The sequence below is a fragment of the Aedes albopictus genome, chromosome 3, assembly GCF_035046485.1.
Source record: "Aedes albopictus strain Foshan chromosome 3, AalbF5, whole genome shotgun sequence".
NCBI classification, from domain to species: Eukaryota; Metazoa; Arthropoda; class Insecta; order Diptera; family Culicidae; genus Aedes; species Aedes albopictus.
Genome location: NC_085138.1, coordinates 383,274,932 through 383,285,230, shown reverse-complemented (window position 1 = coordinate 383,285,230; position 10,299 = coordinate 383,274,932). Strand labels below are relative to the sequence as shown.

At 42.7% G+C, this 10,299-nt stretch overlaps 1 protein-coding gene across 1 annotated transcript; it reads right to left on the bottom strand.

Moving 5' to 3' along the window:
- Positions 1-371: 371 nt before the first annotated feature.
- On the bottom strand, positions 372-3,246 carry LOC115267837 (uncharacterized). The gene is made up of 3 exons (XM_029875329.2): positions 3,113-3,246; positions 2,931-3,055; positions 372-2,859 (listed from the first exon to the last, which is right to left on the bottom strand). Exons 2-3 carry the CDS (start codon positions 3,048-3,050, stop codon positions 496-498), a joined length of 2,484 nt encoding a protein of 827 aa, XP_029731189.1. The 5' UTR covers positions 3,051-3,055; positions 3,113-3,246; the 3' UTR covers positions 372-495.
- Between the last annotated feature and the right edge of the window lie 7,053 nt (positions 3,247-10,299).

The window sequence follows — 10,299 nt, the reverse complement described above, 5'->3', positions numbered from 1 at the left end:
ACTTTGAGGTATTCAAATTGATAATTTGGATAATTTGTGAATAACCAGTTCGATATAGTAGAATTAGAATGGAATATATTTGGGCGCTACAGAAAGTGTAACTTTCTTTAGTTGTCAATCGCCCACGTAGTGCCCAAATGAACAATAGAACTGTAAATTGGGTTAAGCGGTAAAGAATAAAAATTCTGAGAGGAATTCTCAGAAGTACTGTACTGTAAATGCAACACTGAGAAGAATTTCCAGAGGTATCCCAGACGATGCCATGGGTGGATTAATTTTGGAAGGAATTTTGGACCGCGGGTGAATATTCCGGAGAAAAAAGGCTAGCGACCATTGGTGGATTCTCATAAAAAAATACAAGAACACCTGAGTTATCCTAATAATGTGTTATGAGATTTATTCTAAATTATTATTCTGCAATCTGGAACATACAATACGGCACGATAGGTATCGTATTACCTAATACTAAAATTAATTGAAAATCCTGAAGGGTCCTTAATCGGGAGTGATGGAAACATCCTCATCCTCTCCGCCCTCCTCGTCACCGTCGGGACTCTCCGATGCCCTCTCTTCTGGTGACGACTCTGGAGCGATTGGATCGGCCTCCTTCTCCTGGTTCGTCGTGTCCTCGACTTCCACGGGCTCTACAGCATCTTCGCCTTTACCATTGGTACCATTTTCCGTTACATCCTCCAACGGGTTCTTTTCTGCGGTTTGACCATCGTCTTCGGTGACAATTACCATCCGAGGTTCAGCATCGTCGTCCGGCTCTGGATCTTCTGGGACAATCACTTCAGTCGTCTCCTCGGTGTCAAGTTCCCGGATTTCAAACGTTGTGCCCTCCTCCTTTTCCAGTGGATCCACGACGGCCTTTACCGCTGCTTTCGGGGGATGAATGTAGTCCAACACCAAGGAGTCCACATCGATTTCGTTAACCTTCGAGTGGCTGCTAATCTGGTGGGACAATTTGTTGAAGACTCCCCGGAGATTCTGAACCTGCTGCCGTTCGGTTCCGACGGGGGCACGCAGTCTAAATAGGCGTTTGGTTGGACATGGGTCCTGCAGGAGATACGACGAGGCCCGGAAGCGAATCTGCTGGCCCGGTTGGCTGGGTTCACAACCCTGACGAATGGAGACAAACAGCCGATTTGCCTGGATTCCGGTCACCGTTGGGCGGAATTTTTCGTGTACGCTGGCTAGGGCCCGGGACGGAGAGAGACGCCGCTTGGCCGTTAGGATGTGTCTGTCGGAGGGGGGATTGGAGCGAGCTCGCACGGCACGGGAAGATTTGTTCGAGCAGGCAGAAAGAGAGCGTTTGCGTTTGCTGCTGTTCTGGGAGTCCTGATGGATGGATCGGGAACGGCTGCGATGCTGGACCGGGAAAATTTGGGCCACCGGCTGGTATTCTTTGGTTGGTGGAATTGGATGGGTGCTTGGCGGGCGATAAGTTTTCACTGGTTCCGGAGTTTTTGAACGGAGAGGGACTGACTCGACCGGGCTTGGAGTTTTGGATCGAGGTGGTGCTGGTGGTTCGACCGCTTTAGGAGTCATCGGACGACTGGGGGGAGCTTCACAGACAGGGGTTTTTGCTCTACCAAAACTAGCATTCCTTGGAACAAACTTCTTTGGAATTGTCTCCACATCGATAAGCTCCCTACGAGTTTTGTGGAACGAAACCAAATGGGAGGTGACGGTGCATCGTTTGTAGCTGGAATAATCACAACTTGGGCAGAAGTATCTGTAGCGCATGTCTTCCGAGGCCAACGAAGCCAACGGTTCATCGTCTGAGTTGTCTGAGGCAGCTCTCGACGGAGGCCTCGATGGGGGCCGAGATGTAGCTACAGTGGGCGTTGTCGAAGGAGCACGAGAACGTGGGGCCACCGAAGGATCGTTCGGGTCTACATTGTGCAGACGAATCTTGTGCCTTTTGACACTGTTCCGCGAGGCAAACTTTACTCCACAAATGTTACACTGGCATTCACAATCATGGTTCTTCATTTCTTGGGTGGAGTAAAATTTATCGCCACAACGACTGCAGATTAAATCCTTATCCTGCTCATTCTCGTCCGTGTTTGAATCGTCTTCCATATCAGTGGGCGAATCGCTCTCATAGCGATATCTCTTCCTGGGCTTCGATGTCTCAACTAGCAATGAATCGCCCGGCTGATCTCCAGTAGGATTCCAATAATTTTCCCACTGGTTGGGATTTATCTTATGCACCGTTACCATGTGGCGCTTCAAGCTGTGTCGATACTTTACAGAGGCACTACAAATGTTGCAGATGAACTCACAATTGTGTCGCTCCAACTGGTCAATTTCCGCAAACACTTTCTCACATTTCGGACACTTCAGCTCCCCATCGGATGTGCTGGTTCCCGTTTCGGAGCCTTCCTCTTCCTCGTGCCCGTCATCTTCATCATCCTCCGTTCCTTGCTCCGTCGGCGTAGTAGTTGTCGATTCCCTTTCACTGCCATCCGTAGAAGGCACCCATTCACGCTTCACCTTGCTCCGACTCCGAGTTCCCGTCTCCTTCTTAATCGTTCGTGGCGATTTGCTCGGAATAAAATCTTCATCTTTCTCTCCCTTCACCTCCTCTTCATCATCGTCGTCTGTTATACGACGCGTGGCCTGTCTGGTCCGGGAAGATCGACCCGTCTTAATGGACGAGGTCGAAAGCGCCGGTGAATCGGTCTCGTTTTCCGGCCCGAATTGATTAACCAGCTCTTCGTTGTAGATGCGCTGGTTCTCGGTGATGAGCTGTTTCTGTTCCTCGTAGAATTTGAGCCACTTATGCGTCTCGTTCGCTTCCTGCACGCAGTCCACACAGATTTTCTTGGTGATCCTATCGCTCTGGTCCACCTAACCGAACGAATGCCAATCAGTAGGTAGATGACTATTTACTGTACGGAAATCACACAAAAAACACATACCTTGACATTGTACAACTGCTGCAGCGTTTCTACCAGTGCTGCATCGGACAGGATGTCTTGCTGCTTCTTGGTGTCATCCATGCAAATCCGGCAACATCGCTGGTAGAGTTTTGTGGCCATATTTTCTAGGGAAAGAATATTATTGAAATATGTAGAAATTCAACGAATTAAACCTTTAGTACCTGTAAAATTTGAAGTTTTTGCGCAAAGTTTGCTATGATGCGTTATTTACAAACAAATTTAAAACACTCCTCGCCGAAGTCGCCGCCGGAGCCGGCAGCGTCGTTTTTTATTCTGTCATTATTACTGCCCCACTGCTAGATGACAAATGGTGTCAGCACGGAAAAATATTATAACCCAAAGAATCAGTTTTAAAAACTCAAATTTGACTAAACTGCTTAAAGTTTTAACTCAAAGTTGGGTTGTTTTCTCCCTCGCCCCACCGCAATGTTTTCGAAAACAAAGAAAGAAGCACCGACGCATCCGCTGCTCTTCCGTGGAAGAAGCCAAATTTGGGTTTTCTTGAGTTAACCCAAATTTGCGTCAATTGAGGCCTCCGTTGGGTGAAAATAACTTACCACTGGGTTAATTTTTTTGCCGCTCTCAAACGAGAACTACTCACTCGCCACTATCGCTGTTTGACGCAAATTTGAGTAATTCCACGGAAGACCGGGATTGCGTCAAAACAACTTAAATTTGGGTTCATTTGTATACAACGGCTTTTTAATTGCATTTTGGAAGGATTTAAAATCTCTTGCCTCTTCAAATATGTTGCAGGTTGGTGCAGCTGCTTTATTTTCATTCAAAAACATGAATAAATTACGTGAAGTTCGTGTAGAACTAATCATGATTTCACGTAAAATTTACCTAAGATTCCAGTAGCTCTCACCCACATTTCACGTAAACGATGCATAAAATTCATGTCAAATTTACCTGAATCATCACGTCGATTACCCAATCTCAAATGAGCCCAGCTACCTGAAATTCCGGCGAAGGTTACGTGAAAAATATGGTGGACGAAAACTACCTATCTTTTCACGTAAATCGGACGTGAAAATTTTTCAGAGTGTAGTTCCGTAAGCAACAGCATATGCACGGATAATAAAAAATAAGAAAAAAATGGTAAAAGTTGTGCAATCCAAGCGGTTTTAAAACATTTCCGTAATAATTAGCGAAAAAGCCTAACCAACAAAATGTACACAATTTGAGTAATTGCAGGAGTGAAAAGCAGCTAAATTTGTCTTCTAAATGCTCACAAAGTTTCCTTGATATCACTTTTCTAACTATTGAAAATCACTGATTGAGTGAAAGGCGTAATCCCATTCTATTCCAAACGAACAAAAACAAGAATTACGCCTTCTACTCCTTTGTTTTGTTTGGTGTTTTGTTTACGAAAGTGAAAGGCGAAACTGAAATCAACACGTAAACACGGCGATAGTAGAAGGCGAAACTGAAATCAAAACGTAAACACGGCGAAAGCAAATGGCGAAATTCTGTCAAAATCATAAACAAGGCGAAAAGTAAAAGGCGATTCTGAAAATGATATCGATTCGAGGCGCATAGTATTGGGCGAAATTAGCATTCTCAGGTATCAATTCAGGCGTAATTGAATAAATGCAATTTTTAGTGCAAAAAATATCAAATTCGTGCAGTGTTCTTAGAAAAACAAGAAACTATGTCAGAACTGTACCAATTAACCTTATTTAAGTTGAATTATTGTGTATTACTTCTAAATAGGAATTAAAATTTGATCAGCAAAATTCAGTTGTTGTTTTCGCATTGTTATTGCTTTGTTAGTTACGCCCTATTCGCGAATTACTCCCGATTTCGTCGAAAACAATTTCCAGGAATGTTCGGTCAAGCGGGTTATCGAACACGACGTGCCACGAAAATAGAGTTAATAAACTATAGAGGACGAATGTCGCTGGTGTTCCCTTTGTTCTCGCTCGGGAACATGTCGGGTATCTATCTGTCAAACTGCATACTTTTTTGCTTTGACACTTATATCCCTGCCTATCTCCGCCAGCAAGAGATGTTTCGGCGGCGACGCCAGCGACATTCTTCCTCTATAGTTTATTAGCTCTATTGCCACGAACAGTCTCAAAAATTGTCCGTTTTTGCCTTCACACCTGGCTTTTGATAGAATGTGTCAATAGTGACAGAGTGGCACGTGCTTTTTTTTTTGCTGACTCACTCACACTCTTCATCTTCACTCTTTTTCCTTTTTGCAACGATGACAGCAGCCAAGACACATAAAAACAAGGTGGTTTTGTTGGAAACTTTATGCAGTGGACAGGATACACTATATCTACCGGACAACACCCTTCCCGGGGCTTGCGTGACGATGAAGAAACACGAAACAAACTTGCATACTTTTCACATCTTTAATGGTCAACTGACTAGTACGGACTAATATAAATAACAATAAACATTCATCAGCAGTATACTTTGTCAACTATTTCTTATACACGCTCACAAAACGGATCATTACGTACTAACATTTCTACATCATACCAGGGGGTTGTCGTCACTCATATTTTTCCAGAGGGTCTCCACTAATATAAGCCCACACTCCTCCTTAGTGGAGCCCGGTCAATATTACCAAATGTTCACTTCTCCTGCAATTAAGCTTTCACTAGTAACCTAGCTCCTCCTAGCACAATGCCTACTGCTTCAAGAAATAAAGACCATCGATTTTAACACCTACAGCAATCACGGCATTTCCGTCCATTATTCGGCACTCCGTTGGGCCAAATACAGTAGACGTTCGATAAGTGCAACATGTTTACGTTTCACTTACCGAATGAAATTCGATAACTGCAACAACTGACAGACGTCACATAACTGTCAGTTGCTGCAGAATGCAACCAATGTGCATACGAAAAACATCGCATTGCAACAAAAGTGCATGCGAAAAACATCGCATCGCTGATGACATTTCATTTTGACGGATAGCGGTGCGATAACTGCAAAATTGTTGCACTTAGCGGACTTGCAGTTAAAAAGCATCGCAGTTAAAGCGTTTGCACCAAGCGAACGTCTACTGTAGTACAGTGTATCCTTCGTTGGTAATCCTGCTCACCGATAGTACACTCCCAGACAATTCGGGTACGTACAACAGCTCCTTGAGTTTGATTTCAATACACTCGCCACTCAATCCACGTCCAGCAATTTGCCCCTTTCCTTTTCTCCTAGCTGTCACAGTTCTTCCGTCGGCCAACATCACTTTTTCAGCACAAGTATTCCACCAGCCTAAACTCGTTGTAGCATTGGTCATGTGCGTCGTACAACCAGTGTCTAGGACCCATCTGTCTTCACTTGACAAAACACGCCCGGTCTTCGTTGTGAAGCAAACTTCACTAGCACTTCTATTACTTCTTGAATCCTGCTGCCTCACTCTCGTCATCTTCATTTGATCTTTCCTAATGTTTGTCTTAACTTCTTCCAGCCACTTAGGACAATTTCTTTTGAAATGTCCTTGTTGGTCACAATAGTAACACACCTAAACCGTAGTTCTCCGTCCTTTGCACTGAGTTGTTGACATCATTGCTTTTTCTTCTTCTCGTTTACAAACTTCTGTTTTCCTTCTCCACTCATCCAGTAACTTCCCTTTAATATAATCTAGTTTGAGATCATCCTCTGGGCGGCCTTCTAGAGCTGTCACTAGCGGAGCGTACGATTCTGGAAGGCTCGACAGCAAAATTGCTACAACCAGGTGCTCCTTTAGTGGTTCCCCCATCCGGGCTAAACGGTGAACCAGTTCCGAAACCTTCACCAGATGACTGGACATGCTCTCACCTTCAATCAAGCGCAACGAACAGAGCTTCCTTAAAACGTGAATCTTATTGGACAAAGATCCACGTTCGTGATAACTTCTTAGCATGTCCCACATTTCTTTTGCACTTTCTACTCCCATTACATGGCTTAACTGAGTGTCCTCCACGGCTAAACCTATCATCGCACGGGCTTTTTCGTCCTTCCTTGACCAAACTGTCGTAATCTCCGCTGGCTTGGGATCTATTACCGTTGACCACAAATCTTCCTTCATTAACATCAATTCCATTCGGAACCGCCATGTGCCCCAGTTGGAATCGTTCAACCGGTCGAACGTCATTTTCATTTCAGTCATTTTTCAACGTTGTTCAAGTTCACAATTCGTCCAACGATATTTCCTTTTTGAACCACTGTGCTCTTCCACTGCTAGCATCGACGCACTCGATCAGTCCATACGGTCCATACAGCCTATTTCACACAATAGCAATGCAGTTTCTTCACACAATCCGTACTCGAAACAAATCTATTCACAACTATTCACACTGCAAGCTGTTGCCGCTCCTCCGCGAGTCGAACCTCACACCGAGTCTCACGTGTACACTTCAAATCCGTAGCTAGTCGATCATATTTCGCTTCTTCCGACACAAAACAGAACTTTCACCCTCTGGGGGGAAAACTACTTCGACACGTTAATTAAACGTAATGCGACATGTCATTTCGACCAGAACTTTAAATTCGCTTTCTTCTCGAAATCTGGGCCATAACCTGTTGGAAACTTTATGCAGTGGACAGGATACACTATATCTACCGGACAACACCCTTCCCGGGGCTTGCGTGACGATGAAGAAACACGAAACAAACTTGCATACTTTTCACATCTTTAATGGTCAACTGACTAGTACGGACTAATATAAATAACAATAAACATTCATCAGCAGTATACTTTGTCAACTATTTCTTATACACGCTCACAAAACGGATCATTACGTACTAACATTTCTACATCATACCAGGGGGTTGTCGTCACTCATATTTTTCCAGAGGGTCTCCACTAATATAAGCCCACAGGTTTGTGCAAAAGTGGCAACAAGGAGACTCAATTGACGAGGTTCGTCGAAAAAGGCGTTTGAAATTGGGTGTCGAAAACAGAAAAAAAGCTTGGTAAACCTAGAAATCCTCTACATAGAGACAAGCGGAAGTTACATATGTTGATTCGGCAACGCTGTTCATTTTGTTTACATCAGCTGCCAACACTTGCTGCAAAGCTAGATGTTCAAACTTTGTGCGTGACTTCGTAGTGGTTCAAGTTGTTTTGTTTACATTTTCTAATTATGGTAGATTTTTTTTTCAAAATTTTGAAAAAAAATAGCGGAGCAATCGATAAAATCTGAAATTTATTGCAAAGTGTTAAGCTAAACATATCGTCAGACCTGAAGCAAGAAGCAGCAATGAAAGTTTTTTCGAGAAGTGCAGCAACAAAAGTTTCGTCATAAGCATGAGCTTTTGAAAGCAGAATTAATTAAATTCTATCTTTTTACTAAACTTACATATACCGTCAATTTCTCGATATTAAAAATAAATAATTTTAATTTATTTAGTTCGGATTGCAATACCGTTCAATCGACGCCTTCTTACGAACGATCAGCCTGTTCATTTGGCTCACACTTTGACAGTTCTTTCTGCACGATTGGCTTACAATGGCCGCCTCCGCAGATCTCTATAATGTAGGATTACTAGGTAAACCCGCAAAGGCTTTGTCGTCTTTTCAGTGACACCTGTGCAAACCACATCAAAGCGAATGCCAATTTTACAGGGTTATTAACCGGTATTCTTGCAACATGCCCTGTCCACAGGGGGAGTTTTGCCAAGCCAAAAAACCTCAAAAGGGTTCATTCAAATATTACGTAACGCAAAATTTAACAATTTTAGACCCCTCGCTCCCCCACGTAACAAATTTTGTATGGGAAATTTTGAATGAAACGTAACGCACTGCCAGACCCCCTCCCTACCCCCTTAGCGTTACGTAATACAGTCGGAACCCGCTCGTTGAGCCACAACCTCCACCCAACCAACGAATTCGATTCGCTAGTTGGGTGAAGTGACAGCAGCACAAGGGGCGTGCGCATTGTTTTTTTTTTTAAATCATGTTTAGATTGGAAGCAAAAAGGAAAATTTTTCAATTTGTTTTACATTTAGAGAAAAACTGATACGTTTTGCAAGATACATATATGGCCAATGCGAGAAATAATTATTTTCACCCATTTTCAATCGGTGAAGTGAAAATATAGATGTTTATGAATCCACCCGGACCAAAAGCAAGCACAAAACACTTTCAATGATCGACAAAATAAAGATTGCCGATGTTTTGCATTTGTTTCAAAGTAATTGTACATATTCTTTTTTTTTAAGAAATATGAAATAGAAATTCTTCTCGATTATCAGTAAAGTTTAAGAAACCAAAAACTCATTAGCTCGCCCCTCGGAATTACAGATTGGTTGTCATTTTCAGTTTGACATTGAATTATGACATCCAGGTAGGGTGGGGCGGGGCAAGATGGGTCGCGGGGCAAGATGGGTCAGTGCCATTTTCGGGCGCATTACTCATGTTTTGATTATGTTAATAATTTTGTTAGATGACCAGCATGAATATACAAAAGTTTGGGGCATTGATTGAAAAATTATTCACTCTCATTGGAAATAAAAAATAAAATGGTTTTTTTGCCATTTTTCTTATGCGATACATTCCATATATTCTCCATATAAACGGCCGCGGGGCAAGATGGGTCACCTTCAATTTTGAACGTATTTTTGGAACATTCAAAAGTTATTTATTTTTTATTACAAGACTATCTCATAAATGACTTCAATCAAGCGGAATGAACGCTCAAAATTATAACATAAAATTATGATAATTTTTTAGTAAAAACATCGATTTTCAAGTCGCCTCAGGACCACTCAAATCGTAAAGTTTTTTATATTCCAAATAAATTTATAAAATGTTTACTAGTAGCTCTTGTTTACTCAATATGGATATGGAGCATATATGAATGCGGAACAAAACTTATATTTTGACGTTTTTCGTTGAGAAAATGTGAATTACTTAAAAGGTGACCCATCTTGCCCCGCACTTTTTTCACGGCACAAAATCGATCACTTTTTAAAACTGCTTGTTTAACATCATATTTTGTATTTAATGAACTTTTTATCGACTTTTAGCATAGCTAACTAGTGTATTAAAGAGTAGCGGACGAATGCAAACCAATCCGATTTGTATTTACAAAGTTATGGTGATCCATCCTTATGCGACCCATCTTGCCCCGCCCCACCCTACTTTTTAATTGGCTGACAGCTCAACTAACGGGGCCCCAACTAAAAAGCCACCCAACTATTAAGCCCCCAACCAGCGAGTCATGACTGTATGTGAACGAGCCCAAAAAAGCTGAAAAAGCCCAAAAAAGTCGTAAAACCCGAAAACGTATTGCGGGTTTTACCAGGTTTTCTCGACTTTTTTCGGCTTGGCAAAACTAGTGTCGCTCCCCCGCCTGTCCACGGTATCCTTCCGGCTTTAGTCAGATTCTGGATGCTGGTTGCTGTA

What these genes read in the sequence shown, in the direction of transcription:
- LOC115267837 (XM_029875329.2), bottom strand. Translation starts at nt 3,050, where the DNA reads ATGGCCACAAAACTCTACCAGCGATGTTGCCGGATTTGCATGGATGAC. An exon ending in AGCAGTTGTACAATGTCAAG is followed by an intron (nt 2,860 to 2,930) that starts GTATGTGTTTTT and finishes TCGTTCGGTTAG; the next exon opens with GTGGACCAGAGCGATAGGAT.